Here is an 18339-nt window from a genome sequence, read left to right as displayed (position 1 = left end):
CCTGCATGCCCCGGTCAGTTCGCTTGCCGCGTTCTCCTCCTTCTGTGCCTCCTGGTTTCGGGCAGATGATTTCCTCCCCTGCTCGTTCCCCTTCTCCTCCTTCTCCTCTGTCTCCTCCTCCTGGATCACTCGTGCCGGCTTGGTCGCCTCCCGCATTCCCGGTTGGGTCTCCACCTGCTTTCTCCTTCCCAGCTGCTGCTGCTCCGCCTCCTCTTCTATCTGGTGGGGAGGGTGATGGTGATATACGCACACGCTCGGGTCGGGTTGTCAAACCTTCTGTCCGCTAAGGTGATTTCGCCTGAATTTGCATGTGTTGTATAATCACACTGCCACTGTTCTAACTTCAATTTCAGATTTCTAAGGGAAAGGATGTAGATGGTTTATTCATGCAACCTATAATGTAGCTACCTCAATATCACTAACATCGCCTTAGTCATCTCAGTATAACTGTGATATCCTCCCTTTGCTCCTCCCTTGGTTCCAGTATGCCTGAAGACTAAATGCAGTCAGTACTGGGACGTGCTTCACATGTGCCTTTATTAAATGCTCAGTAAAGTTACAGTGTGTCAGACTTAACTTCTTTACACAATGTGAGAGTGACATTTTAATTATAAAACCTCAGACAGTAGGACAGATGATAATGACCTTGGGAAAGGCAGGATATAGGCAGACTAGATTGGAAAGTATGTTGAAATTGTGACATCATTGAGAAAGATAATGAAGGAAGAAGGACAAACAAGCCTAAAGAATGTTTTACTGTCAGAGATTTTGAATGAAGGGGACAAAAAGGTTTCATTTGTGAATGTTTTTTGTTAAAGGGATCATAATAGCAAGTATGTAGGGTTTGAAATGGTGCATAAGGATGAATTAGACTTCAATTGGAAGCCTGTAATCTTGCTTAGCTCAGTTGGCAGAAATTAAGGCTTTAAGAGCAGCATGTGACATGAGGGAAAGTGAGAAAGCTGAAGTTTATACCAACTAAACATATGTTCATGGGGTCTGTCACATGTTTGGAGCAGTAGGGAAATAGAAAGGCTTTGAGAAAAGCAACGGAGACCACATGAAAAGTTAGCAGTAAAGTTAGACCTGATAATGGCAATATTGAAGTCAGGGACACTAGCTGCTGCCTGACCCACTGAGTTACTCCAGCACTCTGTGAAACGTCGCCAATTCATATTCTCCGCAGATGCTGCCTGAGTTACTCCAGCACTTTGTGTCTATTTTCCCTTCACCCATCTGCCCAAGCCCACTCTCCCCCCTCCTTTCCTATGTTCCTTTCCACCCATAAACCTCTCTCTGTCTTTACATTTCACTCCTCTTTCAAGTCTGCTCTACTTATCTACATGCATTTTTCTTCTTCACTTTTTAGTCATAGAATGATGCAGTTTGGAAACAGGCCCTTCAGCCCAACTGTCCACATCGACCGACATGTCCCATCTAAACTAGTCCCACTCACACGCGTCTGGCCCATATCGATCTAAATCTGGCCTATCCATGTACTTGTTCAAATGTATCTTAAACAGTAGGATAGTCCCAGCCTTAACTACCTCCTCTGGCAGCTCGTTACATACACCCAGCACCCTTTGTGTGAAAAAGCTACCTCTCAGGTTCCTGTTAATTTCTGAAATATTGGTCATAAATTTGGTGCAAAAATGTCCAAAATAAGGCTCAGAATGCATCAGAGAGCATCTAAAAACCCTGGCATCGAGGGACTTCACACTTCGCGCACGTGATGTGCGCACCGCACACATTATTTCACATTAAGTTTTTTGTAATCCTGTCATGCCACCCCCCTTTTTGAAAAGCTTCGTACGGGCCTGCAGCATCTCTGGAGAAAAGGAATCGGTGACGTTTCGGGTCGAGACCCTTCACATCTATTACTGACCAGACTTTGTATTGCCCCTTTTCCTTTCTAGTCCTCCCTGAAGATTTCCGACCCAAAACATCGCCTATCCGTGTCCTCCAGAGATGAATCCTGACCCGCTGAGTTACTCCAGCACTTTGGGTCTTTTTTTGTTGTAGCATCTGCAGTTCCCGGTGTCTCCCAACCTGTTCACGGGCATCGCTGCTCTTTGCATCCTCCCTGCTCTTTGTATCCTCCCTGCGACCGGGAGGTGTGCAACACTTGGGCCAGTAATTCAAGCTGTGGGACACAAAATGCTGGAGTAACTCAGCGGGTGAGGCAGCATCTGGAGAGAAGGAATAGGCGACGTTTCGGATCGAGACCATTCCAGCAGTGTGTTTGTGCCGTTGCTGACACTTTGGTTCTACGTCCTCGCAGCGCACTAGTCTGTTGTGATGAATAAACATCACCGTTTGCCACAGATGGGTTTTAATGCAACTTCAGCCACAGCAACAGCGTGAGCAATGCGCATGCGCGGCTGTGAGTGACGCGGGGACGGGCAGGGCGACGCCGTTGACGTTGCCGGTGTCAATGCGCTAAAAGTAGCGTTACTGGTCTGGAGAACTGCCGGAGTATCATTTATTGTACCAGAATTTCGCATCAAAGTAGGGAAGAGGATCAATAATGACGTCTCAGTATACACAGGTTAAATGATTGCAATATTGTTAGCGGTACAGTGGGTCGAGGATACCAGGCCTTTAAGGACAGTTATTTGTTCAGATTCAAGTTTAGCAATAAAGAGTTTACAGCACAGCCATTCAGACAGTAGACCAGACATTTTGATTAATATACAACACTATTCAGAATTCAAATGATGGGGCTTACAGTCATATTTTTATGGGTACCAGCACACATTGGCATTAGAGGAAACGAAATGGCAGATAAGGTAGCAAAAGAGGTAACACAAAGAAGTAAGATTGATTTAAGTATTATCATAGGTAAAACTGAAATCAAATACATTATTAAGCAAAGACTGAAGGAAAGATGGCAAAAGCAATGGGAGGAAGAGCGGAAAGGATGGTGGTTCTTCAGAGTCCAGAGGAAAGTGGGAGAAATGAGATGTGCAGGAAAAAACAGAAAAGAGACAGTAATTTCAAGAATCAGATTTGGACACACTGGTCTGAACAGTACACTTTTTATAATAGGCAAGCATAATACAGGCAGATGTGAATACTGTGGGCAAGAGGAGACAATAGAGCATGTCATTATACATTGTGAGAGGTATGAGGAAGAAAGAAGACAAATGAGTGAACGATTCAGAAAAGAAAAAGTACAATTTGATTTAATAGAAATTTTACAAAAGAACTCATATAAGTGTTATCAAATCCTAATGCTTTTTCTCAGGGTAACCAATTTGTTTGGAAAGATATAGTTATTAGTATATAAGTTATAATGTTATTTGATCCACACTCCATACCAGTTGGTGGCGGTAATGCACTAAAAAGTTGTTTGCCAACCGCCAAAAAAAACTACATAGAAGAAGTAGAAGGAGAACCGCCGGCGACGCGTGTTAAATTGCTGTATGTCTGTTGTTGACCATGTTTGAAGTTGCTTGGCGGTTCTCACTGGTCTGACCCACGTCGCCTTGGAGCCGGGGCCGTGTGTGCGCGCGCGCGGCGTCTGTATGGGCGGGGCCTGGCCTGTGGGCGGGGCCTGGTCTGTGGGCGGGGCCGTGTGTGCGCGCGCGCGCCTGTGTGGGCGGGGCCTGGCCTGTGGGCGGGGCTGAGCTCAGTAATGGCGGCGGCGGCGGCAGCGAACCTCCCTCCCGCGGGGCCCAACGCCGCCTCCCGGTGCCCGCGCCCGGCGCCCGGCTGCTCCGTCAAGGTGAGGGGGGCCGCGTGATCACCACAGCAGCGCACTCCCTCCATCCCTCATTGCCATCCGTCTCTCTCTCTCCATCTCCCTCCCTCCAGTGGCCTCTCTCCCTCTGTTGCCCTCCCTGTCTCTCTCCCTCCTCTTCCGTGTCCTTCTTCCCTCCCTCCCTCCCTCCAAACCCCCTGCACTCCGGTGCTCCCTCAATCCCTCCCCTCAGTGTCCATCCTCTCTACAAACTACTGACCTCCAACCTCCCATCCTACACGTCAGTGTATTCCCTCCCTTGCTGCCCCCCTGCTACCTCCATTTACTAATCACTCTACCATTACCCTTGTGCTCTCTCTCTGCCTCTTTACCCCAGTTCTTCACTCCTCGGTTCATCCTTCCTTCCCCCGCCATGGTTCCCTCTGTCCGCTGCCTCCATCTCCTCACCCCCCCCCCCCCCCCCCCCCCCCCATCCCTTTGCTCTCCTCCTTCCCCCTGGAGGGCTGCATTGCTTAGTTGTTCAGTATATTTCATATTTCATGGCAGTGACACATTTTAAGAAATGACAGTGGCACAGCTGGTAGCGTACAGCAACTGGGGCCCAGGTTCGATCGTGACCTTGAGCGCTGACTATGTGGAGTTTGCATGCCTGAACGTGTAGGGTCCCTCCCACTTCCCAAATATGTGCTGGGTTGTATGTTAGTGGCCTGTGTAAGTTTTTTCTAGTGTGTAGAAGTTGGTTACAAAGGTTGGATAATGTTGAACTATTGTGAATGGATATTGTGGACCGAGGGCCTGATCCATGTAATTTTGTAATCAATATCAAGAGACCAAGACATTACATGAAAGTGGAGCTGCAGTAAAAAAAAAACAAGAGTGCTCTTACTGAAGAACTGACAGGAAAGAAGAACAAAGTGGCCTTCTGTTGCATACTTTCCTTGGATAAACCATGTTTATGTATTTGCCCAGACTATTAATTTAATCCAATGTGAATTTGATTTATTTACACAATATTGTTTTATTATTTTGGAAGTTTTTGTTTTAAGATAGTACTCTTTGCAGTGCTCTCCAGTCCAATATTAAAGTAAATTGCTTCAAGTGCAGGTACATGTAGAGATCAAATCTGATCTTGATGTTTGCTTGAATGTACGCTCAAGCCTAATATTAATTACTAGCAAATTCGAACATAAGTAATCACAATTTCACTTCTTTCCACCCTTACCACCTCATCCTTAAATCCACTCCTGGAAATCAGTGATCAGTCAAATACCTAAAATCATCTTGGTTTATTGAACTGTACTATGTTACCTCAGTGATTTGTGTTTCTTAATTTATAGGTTCTAGAATGTGGAGTATGTGAAGATGTTTTCAGTCTGCAGGGTGACAAAGTACCTCGCCTGCTCCTCTGTGGTCACACTGTTTGCCATGATTGTCTCACCCGCCTTCCACTACAAGGAAGGGCAGTACATTGTCCATTTGACCGACAGGCGACTGAACTAGGTTAGTCCATGTATTTACAATTCTTATGTCGATTTGAAAGTTTTACCTTTATTGATCCATCCTGCAGCTTGCGTTTTTTATAATTTGCTTTTTAAAATGGTTATATTTGGTGGCTTCATGCATGATTACAAATTTAAATTTGCATCTTATTTTCGTATTGCAATGTTAGTTACCAGATTTCCCTGATTTGTTCATTTAAATCAGTGGCTTGTAAGCAGCACATAGTCAAAGAGTGATACAATGTGGAAACAGGCCCTTCAGCCCAACTTGCCGACACCATTCAACTTGTCCCAGCTACACTAGTCCCACCTGCCTGCGCTTGATCCATATCCCTCCAAACCTGTCCTATCCATGAAGGAATGTATCAATATTATTGGGTTGGGGGGGGGGGGGGGGGATTTCTAAACCCATTTAATTATTTTGGAGTACTTTTTCCTACACTTCCTTCTCCCACCTCCTCATGTTTGTCCCTCAACAGCATCAGATCATAGACCATCTGTTTGCTATTTTGCTTTTCAGAAGTTGGTTGCTCGATTTTCTACTGTACACTTAAAATACCTGATTAATCTGACATGTTAGAACAATTTTCAATGTTGGTGTATAATCATGTATGCAATCAGTATTAGCTAACCAGTGAAGCTTGAGATAAATTATGAGAAGCGCCTTTAGACACACACTCAAAAGGCACTTCATTAAATTATTGTTTGACTGTACGGAGGAGTTGAGGATTTTATTAAAACCTAATAATAAATTGGAAGGTATTGCATTCCTTTTTTTAAGGATCAATCATAGTCGTATAGAATAAAAACAGGTCTTCTGATATTTGGGACCACATTGATTCAAGATTCAAGGTTCAATTTAATTGTCATTTGGACCCCTTGAGGTCCAAACGAAATGCCGTTTCTGCAGCCATACATTACAAACAAATAGACTCAAGACGCAACATAATTTACATAAACATCCATCACATCGCTGTGATGGAAGGCCAAAAAAACTTATCTCTCCACTGCACTCCCCCCCCCCCCCCCCCCCCCCGATGTCAGAGTCAAAGTCAAAGCCCCCGGCTAGCGATGGCGATTGTCCCGCGGCCATTAAAGCCACGCCGGGTGGTGCAAGGTCGCACACCGGGTCTTGGTGTTAAAGCCCCCGGCGTGCGCTCGCAGAGTCCCGCGGCCATTCCAAGCCGCGCGGGGCGGTGATGTCAGGCCCCGCTCCAGGAGCTCTTCGACCCCGCAACTCGGGCGGGAGAAGTCGCGTTGCGGGAGCCCTGAAAAGCGGTCTCCCTCCAGGGACCCGCGGGCTCCCGGTGCCGCCGTCCGCCAGACCCGCAGTTGCAGCCTCCAAATCTCCGGAGGTCGGGCCGCAGCAGCAGCAGCGCTCCACCACCGCTCCACCTGCTCTGGACTCGGCCAGCTCCGCGACGGTGAGGTGAGTCGTCGGCACCAGAGTCCCCGGTCTTCTCCTGTTGGAGGCCGCTCCTCGTTGCAGCCCCAACGACAACGGAGACCCGACAAGAAAAGTTCGGGTCTCCCGTGCAGGGAGAGATTTAAAAGTTACCCCCTCCCTCACCCCACACACACACATACCCCAACAAAAAATAACAAAAAACTACATAGAAACATAGACAAAAAGTAATAAAAATGCGGACGGGCTGCAGAGGCCGCTGCTGACGAGAGTCGTGCCGCCTACCTTGACAGTCATTTGTGCAAATACTCTGCTATTCTCCCTTTCATTCCACCTGTTCCACCACCTATGTGCATACTAGAACAATTTACTGTGGTGTGTCAACTACTAACCAACATATCTTTGGTCTCTATTGGAGGAAGCCCACACAATCACAGGGAGAATATGGTTGAATGTTAGGTCTTTATTCTTTGGAGCGCAGAAGGTTAAGGGGGGACTTGATAGAGGTCTTTAAAATGATGAGAGGGATAGACAGAGTTGACGTGGATAAGCTTTACCCATTGAGAGTAGGGAAGATTCAAACAAGAGGACATGACTTGAGAATTAAGGGACAGAAGTTTAGGGGTAACATGAGGGGGAACTTCTTTACTCAGAGAGTGGTAGCTGTGTGGAATGAGTTTCCAGGAGAAGTGGTGGATGCAGGTTCGATTTTATCATTTAAAAATAAATTGGATAGGTATATGGTTGGGAAAGGAATGGAGGGTTATGGCCTGAGTGCAGGTAGATGGGACTAGGGGAAAATATGTGTTCGGCACGAACTTGTAGGGCCAAGATGGCCTGTTTCCGTGCTGTAATTGTTATATGGTTATATGCAAACTCTATACAGACAGCAAAGAGATCACGATTGAAAGTTGGACCTTTGATGCAGCAGCCTGTGCCGCTCCTTGTCAATCCACTCTTCAGACCTAGTTCCATTTTACTCCATTGGGCATTAATTTAATACAGGAAGAAAACATTGCTTTACTGTGGGCTATCCTAACTCATTTTGAATGAGTTAAGAAATATGTGATCCTAACCAATTGCTGTATTTAATTAAAACAAAATGAACAAAAACTGGAATCAAACTTTAAATGCAAATTAATTTGACAGGTGATTCCGGTGTCTGGGGCTTAAAGAAAAACTTTGCTTTGCTGGAACTCCTAGAACGGTTGCAGAATGGCACTGTAAATCACCGTGGAGCTTCTGTCGAGTTTCTGGGAATATCAGGAGAGGTATGCAACTATCAATGTCGTAATAGTTACAGAGGTTCTATGTCATAATCAGAGGCACACGTTTAAGGTAATTAGTAAAATATCCAGAGTTAAAGTTGAGGAGAAAAACTGACCTATTATTATGAATTGTGTGAAAGAATCATCAGGGAATGAGCAAATCTTTGAGAGAAAGAATCGCTATTTCGGGTGGAAATACTGAGGTGGATCATTTAAGCATTGGGAATTAACAACGGAAATAATTGAACACGGAGGAATAGTTTGTTTAATACCTATTTGTAATAGTATATTTTTTGTTTCTCTTCTCGCTGATGCTGCCTGTCTGTAAAGAGGAGTCATAACACACTGTGTCTTTACTACTGTTTATTCATGATACACATACATTGCTGCCCTAGCTGTTTGTGGTCTGTCACCGGAACTAGAGAGAGGGATCAATGGGTGGGAAGGTGGGGAGTGGTTAGTAGTGGTGAGGTCACTATGTTAAAGGTACATGCACATGTCGTCTACATCCTTCCCCTTGGAAATGAAAAGCAATACAGTAGTGACAGGGCGACCACGTCTCATACGCTACGAGCAGGTAAGCAAACAGTTAAGCAAAATCACCATAACGGACAGGCGGCTTGACCACCCGCCCGGACTGGGTACGTAGCTCGCCATCTCCCCCTCTGCAGGAAGAACAGGAGTAGGAGCAGGCGCGGGTGAGCGAACCGGGGACCCGGGAGGAGAAGGAGGAGACGGAGACGGAGGAGGGGAAGCAGGCGCAGCAGCGGGAAGACGGGCAGGCGAGGGAGGACTGGCTGTTGGAGAGCGGGGCTGATAGAGCTGAGAAGGCAGGGACCGAGGCATCCATGGAGGGGCAGGCAACGTGGCGGACAGCGGGGGGGGCAAAGGGGTCGGCAGGCGGTGGTGGGGGCTCGTTGACAAGCCGCAGATGTTGGCGGGACCGGCGGTAAATGGTACCGTCATGGTCGACTAGATAGGACCGCGGCGAACCAGCAGTACCGACGACGACGGCAAGCCTGGAGTGACCGGCGGGGGACTGCATCCGGACGACTTGGCCAGGGAACAGACGCGGGAGGGGACGGCAGGACTTGTCGTGGGAGCGCTTTGGGATTTCTTGCTTGAGGGCAATGCGCTCCTGGACGGCAGCGGGCTGGAGAACAGAGGGCACGACGGACCGCTGGGTCACCGGGATCGGAGGTCTCGTAGTGCGAGACATCAGCCGCTGTGCTGGCGAGCCCAAGGCAGGGCCGCGGGAGATGTTTCGAAGGTTGAGGAGGGCCAGGTAAAAGTCAGAATGGGACAGTCTACAATGTTCCAGCAAGTCCTTAGCACTGCGGACAGCGCGCTCTGCCAAGCCGATGCTTTGCGGGTACTCTGGGCTGCTGGTATAGTGTCGGAAGTTCCAGCTGGCAGCGAAACTCCGAAATTCGGCACTTGAGAACTGGCTGCCGTTGTCCGATTGAAGACTTGCCGGGGAGCCAAAGGTTGCGAAGTGGCGGCGCAGCTTCCCGATAAATGCCGAAGAGGTGAGGGAGTGCAGCTGGTCAACCTCAAACCAGCTGCAGTACGAGTCAACAAGGACCAGGAAGTGCTTGCCACGCCACTCGAAAATGTCAGTGGCGACGGCCATCCAGGGCAGCTTGGGGGCAGGCTGTTGCAGAAGCGGCTGCCGTTACTGATGGGGAGCGAGGCTATTGCAGATAGAGCAGGCGGAGACCCTCTCCCGGATGTCTTGGGCCATGCCGGGCCAGTAGAACAGACTCTGGGCCTGAGACAGAGTGGCCTCGGCCCCAGGATGACCGCGGTGGGCGGTCTGAAAGTATTGGTCCCGCAGCGCAGCAGGCACAACGACCTTGTGTCCCTTCACGACCACGCCGTCGTGCAGCACGAGCTCGTCACGGACCAGGAAGTAGGGCACGGCACCAGCCGGCAAGGATGAACGACGGTCTGGCCAGCCCTGCCGGATGACGTCGGCAAGCTGCTGCAGGGCAGGATCCTTGGCAGTGTTGCTGACCAGGGACTGCATCTGCTGTGAAGGCACAATGTTAACGTTAAGCACCATCAGGTCAGACGATTCATATGGATGGCGATTGGTGGACATTAGCGGTGCACGGGACAGCGTGTCGGCCACGAACATGTCCTTGCCCTTGCGATATACAATTCTGAACGTAAAACGCTGGAGCTGCAGCATCATGTGCTGCAAACGGGACGAGGCAACGTGGATCGGCTTGTTGAGGATAGAGACCAGCGGCTGGTGGTCGGTCTCGATCGTGAAGCTGTTGCCCAGAATATAGTCCTTGAACTTGGAGCAGGCAAACACCACAGCAAGCAGCTCCTTCTCTATCTGAGCATAGCGCTGCTCGGCAGGGGTCGTGGTGAGGGACGCGTAGGAAACAGGCAGCTGCAGGCCATCGTGGAGCTGCAGGCAAGCAGCACCGAGACCGAACTTGGAGGCGTCGCAGGTAAGAACAATGGGACGCTGCAGATCGAAGAATTGGAGAGTGGGGGTACTGACCAGCCTGGACTTCAGAACGTCAAAAGCTTTCTGGTGATGCGGGAACCAGGCCCAGGCCGTGTCCTTCTTGATCAACTCCCTCAGGGGCGCGCTCAGCTCGCTGAGGTCGGGGATGAACTTCCCCAGGTAATTAACCATGCCCAGGAAACGCTGCAGGCTGGGCACATCGGTGGGCGAAGACATCCCGGAGACCGCAGCCGTCTTCTGCGGGTCAGGCTTCAGCCCCGAGGCAGTAAAGACGTGGCCCACATAGGTGACCTCCGGGACGCGGAAACGGCACTTCTTTGGGTTGAGTTTGAGGTTGATTTCACGGGCCCGGTCCAGGACTTGACGGAGGTGGAGGTCGTGCTCAGCAACGTCCTTACCGTAGACCAGGATGTCGTCAACGATGATGGCACACGGCAGACCGGCGAACAGCTGCTCCATCGTCCGCTGGAAGACCTCGCTGGCAGAGTTGATCCCGAATGGCATGCGGAGGAATCGGAACCTGCCGAAGGGCGTGCTGAAGGTAGTCAGGTAGGAGGACCGCTCGTCCAGCGGTATCTGCCAGAAGGAGCTCTTGGCATCGAGAACCGAGAAGACAGTGGCCGGGCCAACCTGTGCAGCGACGTCCTCCACTGTTCGCATGGGGTAGTGCGGGCGTCTGATGGCAAGGTTCAGGTCTTTGGGGTTGATGCAAATGCGAATTTCACTTTTGTCCTTTTTCGCAGCAACAACCATGGTGGAGACCCACCGGGTGGGTTCGATCACCTCCTTCAGGATGCCCATGGTAACCATGTTGAGCAGCGTTGACTCCACCTTGTCCTTCATGGCGAAGGAGACGCGGTGTGGTGGACGGATCACAGGTTCAACACCGAGGTCGACAACGATCTTGTAGCTGCAGGGCAGCTTGCTCAGCTTGTCGTCAAAGCGGTCAGGGTATTCGCGCAGGGGGTCCATAAGGGTCCGCACCTGGTGGCTATCACGGTGGAAAGAGACCAAGCTGAGGTCCTGGCACGCCCGGGCGCCCAACAGGGTGATGTTGTTCGTATCCAGTAGATAAAAAGTGAGGGGCCGAGAGACCTGCAGTACCTTGCAGTGCAGTGTAGCCCTCCCCACCGGAACGAGCACGCCTCCCCCGTAGGCATGCAACAGGGAGTTATCGGGAGTAACTTTCTCATCAGTCCTTATCTTCCTGAAGAGGCTTGTTGACATTACATTGGCCACGACCCCCGTGTCGAGTTTGGCGGTGAAGGTCGAGCCGTTGACAGTAACGCGAACCGAAGGGTCCGTTATCAGTGCAGGTGCATCCAACAGTGAAAATATGCTGGTCTCCCCCTGGGAGGAACTTGTATCAGACAAAGGGAGTTCGTCAGGCTGGTACTGTGAACCAAGCACGCTATCAGCTTGAGCAAGGTTGTTTAACATTTGCCGTGGAGCAGGAACTGGCTTCCCACGGGAGCGGCAAGCGGCAGAGAAATGGTTTAATTTCCTGCAAACGTTACACGTTTTGCCCAGTGTAGGGCACACATTAAACTGATGGAAGGCAAAGTTGCAGTTGGGGCCACGCTGTGGGCTGCTACTCCCGGGTGCAGAGGAACCCCGTTGCCGTTGCAGGCCAGCGTACCGCCGGCGGCCAGCAACACTGGTAAAGTTAATGTCATGATCAGCAGACGACACCGCCGAGGCGACAGCCTCAGCCATACGGGAGGCGTGTAGAGCCTCGTCCAAAGACAGGTCGGTCTTCCGCAGAAGTTCAGCCCTTAGTTTTTCAGCCTGAAGGCCATACACTAGAATGTCCCGGGTCAGTTGATCGGGAGTCAGCGCGTCCAGGCGGCAACGTTGGCCAGGTGCGGCAACGCGGCGATATAGTTATCGATTGACTCTCCAGGGATCTGACGCCGGGTGAACATTTTAAAACGCTCTAGAATGCAGTTAGTGGGGATGTCGCACATTGCGGTAAACTTAGCCATAAGACATACCGGGTCCCGAGCATCTTCACCTGCACCATAGACAAACGACTCAGACCGTTCCAGGGCATCGGGACCAGCCAGGTTGAGAAGCAGAGAAGCCTGTGTCGCAGGGGTGGCAGCAGGATGGGCGATCGTGACGTAGTGTTGGAAGTCACGTCTAAAGACACCCCACCGATGGGCAATGTCTGAGTCGAAGACAAGCATATCGGGTTTGCGGCAAGAAGTAGCCATGGCACGGGAGATACAAAAAAAACACAATGGGGAACTGGGTCAAAAGTAAAGAAAACCCGACAAACGGGAGGCGCAAAGGTACAATTGTGACACCATGTAAAGAGGAGTCATAACACACTGTGTCTTTACTACTGTTTATTCATGATACACATACGTTGCTGCCCTAGCTGTTCGTGGTCTGTCACCGGAACTAGAGAGAGGGATCAATGGGTGGGAAGGTTGTAATTATACTTGTGATGTGGGGAGTGGTTAGTAGTGGTGAGGTCACTATGTTAAAGGTACACGCACATGTCGTCTACACTGTCCTGCTGAGTATTTCCAGCAGTTTCTGTTTCTATGTTAGATTTCCAGCATCTGCAATTATGATTTTCACAATTGTATATTGTTTAGGTACATTGCTGTAACTTTAGAATTGAAGGCAATATCTCCAAGTTTGCGGATGACACTAAGCTGGGGGGCAGTGTTAGCTGTGAGGAGGATGCTAGGAGACTGCAAGGTGACTTGGATAGGCTGGGTGAGTGGGCAAATGTTTGGCAAATGCAGTATAATGTGGATAAATGTGAGGTTATCCATTTTGGTGGCAAAAACGGGAAAGCGGACTATTATGGTATGTTAGCTTTCATAGCAAAATAATTTGAGTTTAGGAGCAGGGAGGATCTACTGCAGTTGTACAGGGTCTTGGTGAGACCACACCTGGAGTATTGCGCACAGTTTTGGTCTCCAAATCTGAGGAAGGCCATTATTGCCATAGAGGGAGTGCAGAGAAGGTTCACCAGACTGATTCCTGGGATGTCAGGACTGTCTTATGAAGAAACCCCTCTGCTTCCGGCCATGTGTGTGACCCCTTCCCTCCCCTCCCCTCCCCAGCATCACCCGACTGGATAGACTTGGTTTATACTCTCTAGAATTTAGGAGATTGAGAGGGGATCTTATAGAAACTTACAAAATTCTTAAGGGGTTGGACAGGCTAGATGCAGGAAGATTGTTCCCGATGTTGGGGAAGCAGTCCAGGACAAGGGGTCACAGCTTAAGGATAAGGGGGAAATCCTTTAAAACCGAGACGAGGAGAACTTTTTTCACACAGAGAGGGGTAAATCTCTGGAACTCTCTGCCACAGAGGGGAGTTGAGGCAAGTTCATTGGCTATATTTAAGAGGGAGTTAGATGTGGCCCTTGTGGCTAAGGGGATCAGGGGGTATGGAGAGAAGGCAGGGATGGGATACTGAGTTGGATGATCAGTCATGATCATATTGAATGGCGAAAGGTGCTGGTGCAGGCTCGAAGGGCCGAATGGCCTACTCCTGCACCTAATTTCTATGTTTCTGGGGGGGGGGGGGGGGGGGGGGGATCTAGGACAGGGGGAGGATCGAGGAAGATGTGTGACGTCTTGGAGAGAATGAACAAAGCTTTCTTCTATTTCCAGTATTTTAAAGAAATCTAGCAGGGTTTTAGGAAAATAAGTTCTAGCAAAATATTCTTTCACAACAGATGTTGGTAATTCATTTATAATTGACAATTAAATATAATACAATATGCAAAATAATTTAGTATGTGCTACTTGTAATAATGCAAGAGCATTGTGGAGCTATTTACTCTGCTTTGATACATACTTGGAATGATTGTACTGTTAGTGTACCAGTTTTTAGTGTAGTAATTGTAGAAACCCAGTTAAAATGAACTTTGATTATATGTGTATTAACAGTCTACTTTTTGCATTTAAATATTTATAAAGCATATTATCCGCTGTGACGAAGATGAAAACCACAATGCATCCATGTATTGTACTGTGTGTGCAACTCATCTTTGTGCAGACTGCTCCCAGTTAACACACTCTACACGGACGTTGGCCAAACACCGACGCGTGCCTCTGGCTGACAAACCCCATGAGAAGACGATGTGCTCTCAACATCAGGTGCATGTAATCGAATTTGTTTGTTTAGAGGAAGGATGTCAAACAAGTCCATTAATGTGCTGCGTATGCAAGGAATATGCAAAGCATCAAGGACACAAGGTATTTGTGATTTTAATGTGTTAAGTATACATTCTACAACTTTAATTCTCATGTCCTGCCATCATATATGTTGGTGAATAATTACATTTTTAACAAATAAATTAATATATTAACATTAACATAAATTAATTAAGATTCGTTTTTTTTATACAGAATGTATAAATTGAAAATGGGCATGCTATGCGAGTTACGGACTGAATCCAGAGTGAGATAAGCACAGTTTTCGTTTCTGTTCAAGCTTAACAAAACAAAACCTACAAGAGATTTAATATTTCCCTTCTACAAAATAATGAATTAGAACTTGGATCTAGTGCTGGTTAAGAGGAGTTCTTGGGGACTAACATGGCTCTTTACTGATGACGTTCCATGATTCAACCTATTTCTGCTAATTTTCTCAGTAATAAAAATCAATTGACAAAATTAAATATTCTGTCTAAAAACATAAATTGCACTAATTTCCAAAAAAATGTTGTGTGACTGGATATTTAAATGCCATTGTAAATACTATGGAGCAAATGACTTTTTCCTGTATTATAAGTGGTGATGATAATTTATAATTTTCTTTGAAGAATTTAGTTTCACAGTGTCGCATCAAGCAAGCTTGCTCCATTATGCACCCATACCACTACCCACCCCCAGTAGCTAATTTTAAACTTTTTACTACAGTCCAAATAATTTCCTTCACTTCAGGCTTGCCTATTTTCCACAATCACACATGAATGGACATGCATCTGTAAACCTTAAACTGCTTCACCTGTATTTTATTACCAAAATAGTACTTTGATGTTCAAAGGGACATGGATTTCCTTCTACGTGTATGTGAAGGATAACATGCAGGTGAAGGAAGCAATTAGCAGGGTGAATGATACATTGGCCTTGATTGCTAAATGAATTGAGTATAGAACTAAAACTTTAAGTATTGTATAGGATCATGGTGAGACCGCTTTTGGTCTCCTTGCGTAAAGGAGGATAGATTTGAAATAAAATTGCTTTGAAGATGCACCTGACTGATTTGAGATATGGCGCATGAGTCATGTGAGAAAAGTAGGCTAGGCTTCAATTCTCTGGTGTTTGGAAGAATTATAGATCTCATTCTTTCTTTCTTGTGTTTGAGGCAGCAGAAGTTGTGTAATGGCCTCCAGGCACTGCAACCAGTTAGGCCTTCCGCATACAGTTGCAGCAGGGTGATGCTATCCGGTTCAACATCCGTAATAGTCCGCCCTAAAAAGGGCGTCAAGCTGCAGTGACTGAGATTGCATTAGGGCTGGCAGCTACGGCGACTGAGGTTGCATTATTTCTGCTGCTGTCTCTGTAGTCGTTCGCCTGACTGAAGGCAGTTGACGGGGCTCACCACGGGGAGGTCGACAACATGAGCCCCATAGATCTCATTAAGATGTACAGAGTATAGGATTTGAAAGGGGTATTTGGAGGGCAGATATTTATCCTGGCCTATGAATCAAAAACCAGGTGTTTAGGACTGAGATGGTGACATCTCTTTATTAAGGGGATGATGAATCTTCGAAGGTTTTCTGGCTGAGGAGGGCTTTGGCGACTTAGTCATTGGTTGTATTGACAACTAAGATTGATTTTTGAATATCTGAGCAGTCACGAGATGTGTGAATAACGCAGAAGAATGGAATAGAAGTAGAAGATCAACCATAATGTTGAATGGCTGATGGGGTTTAAAGGGCTAAGTGGCCTATATTTACCTATTCCTAAACCTTGGATATACATTGTTTTGGAACTCTTTGTTTCAAACTGAATTCTAATGCCAGAATTTCTTGATCACAGAGCATGATTTCTGTGTTAATTTGAGGGTAATGACTCCTCCACAGATTGTTTTATGGCTATCCAATCAAGATTACTTTTTTGAATGAACTAAATACATGAACTCTAACTTTGTCACTTTTGGTGAAACTGAGCCAAGTGAATCTTAACAACTGATTAACTATGAGATATCAATTTGTGAATTGTTCAGCAGTCTGAGGCAAAGTTTGACCAAATCACGATGTATAACTGTAGTAATCTTTTACTGTGGCAAGTGGGGATCAAAGAAATGAAACCCAACTCTTGCTGCTACACCAATTAGAAATGGGTTCAAATGAATAATCCAGAACAGTGTTATTTGGCTTTCCACTTGATTGAAAAGTGATAATCAATATGAGTTTGGAGGAACTCCTTCAAGTAGAAATGAAAAATGAGGGTCATTGTGAAAGGTTTCTCATCCGTAGTCATCAAGGTTTAAATATTCTATTGTTTTGTAACATGACCTTTGGAACCCACGTTTTAAATGCTTTTCTAAATCACAGAATACACTCTTGGAAAGTGAAGCAGATCAAATCCGTGCATCTATTTTGGATATGGCGCACTGCATTCGCACGTTTACAGAAGAAATCTCTGACTATTCTCGAAAACTAGGTGGGATTATTCAGAAAGTTGAGGGAGGTGAACACAGAATTGGGATTACTCATACAGAACATGTAAGTCTCATGCATCTTTTCATCTTTTTAGTATTCCCGGCTATACTTTGATTAGTATGTAAGATTTTTTCCTTTTGTAGCATAACAGCATAATTGTATTTGATTATCATTGTTGGTAACTCATGTTATTGGGTATTTTTTCTGAATATTTGGTGTTGGTTCCATTGACGTTTTAGATTTTTTTTGTGTAATTAATAATCACTTATCGGTAATGTTTTTACCTGACTTGTGTAATGTACCTCAATTAGTAAAGATTGGATTTAATTAACTGACCAACAAAATGAATAAGCACAATAATTTATAGATAAATTATCCCTGCTGTACTCACTCTATACTCATGACTGCGTAGCCGGTCATAGTGCGAACTCCACCATCAAGTTCGCTGACAACACCACTGTTGTGGGACGTATCACTGATGGGGATGAGTCAGAGTATAGAAGAGAGATCGAGCAACTTTTCATATGGTACCTGCACAATAACCTGGCCCTCAACACCAGCAAAACCAAGTAACTGATTGTGGACTTTGGAAGGAGTAGAATGGAGACCCACAGTTCCATTTATATTAACGGGTCGATGGTTGAAAGGGTCAAGAGCTTCAAATTCCTGGGCATGCACATCTCTGAAGATCGTTCCTGGTCCGAGAACACTGATGCAATTATCAAGAAAACACATCAGCGCCTCTACTTCCTGAGAAGATTACGGAGAGTAGGTATGTCAACGAGGACTCTCTCTAACTTCTACAGGTGCACAGTAGAGAGCATGCTGACCGGTTGCATCGTGGCTTGGTTCGGCAACCTGAGCGCCCTGGAGAGGAATAAAACTATAAAAAGTAGTAAACACTGCCCAGTCCATCATCGGCTCTGACCTTCCTTCCATCGAGGGGGATTTATCTCAGTCGCTGCCTCAAAAAGGCTGGCAGTATCATCAAAGTCTCACACCATCCCGGCCACACACTGATCTCCTTGCTACCTTCAGGTAGAAGGTACAGGAGCCTGAAGACTGCAATGGCCAGGTTCAGGAATAGCTACTTCCCACAACAATCAGGCTTTTAAACCTGCTCGGACAAAACTCTGAACATTAATAACCCATTATCTGTTATTTGCACTTTCTATCAGTTTATTTATTCATGTGTGTATATATTTATATGATGGTACTAGACTAAGTGGGACCAGTTGGGTCCCAGTATCACACGAGAGGGCAAGTCACCAACGCAATATTCCCCCTCTCCACCAATTCCAATATTGCTCGCCAGTGGGGGGCTGTCTGTTGCGGT

General features: G+C 47.0%; 1 protein-coding gene across 2 annotated transcripts in view; it reads left to right on the top strand.

The window, feature by feature from the left end:
• The first annotated feature begins 3597 nt into the window (after positions 1-3597).
• The window catches only part of trim23 (tripartite motif containing 23), a 43288-nt gene continuing 28546 nt past the window's right edge, over positions 3598-18339 (top strand). For both annotated transcript variants that reach the window (XM_055635118.1, XM_055635109.1), the window contains exons 1-5: positions 3598-3727; positions 5041-5203; positions 7757-7878; positions 14308-14586; positions 16896-17066. In XM_055635118.1, coding sequence (XP_055491093.1) covers positions 3638-3727; positions 5041-5203; positions 7757-7878; positions 14308-14586; positions 16896-17066 — 825 coding nt within the window. In that variant the 5' untranslated portion in view covers positions 3598-3637. The remainder of the gene's footprint in view (positions 3728-5040; positions 5204-7756; positions 7879-14307; positions 14587-16895; positions 17067-18339) is intronic.

Source organism: Leucoraja erinacea, chromosome 1 (assembly GCF_028641065.1).
Source record: "Leucoraja erinacea ecotype New England chromosome 1, Leri_hhj_1, whole genome shotgun sequence".
In the NCBI taxonomy this organism is placed as follows: domain Eukaryota; kingdom Metazoa; phylum Chordata; class Chondrichthyes; order Rajiformes; family Rajidae; genus Leucoraja; species Leucoraja erinaceus.
This window is presented reverse-complemented; position numbering and strand designations above follow the sequence as displayed.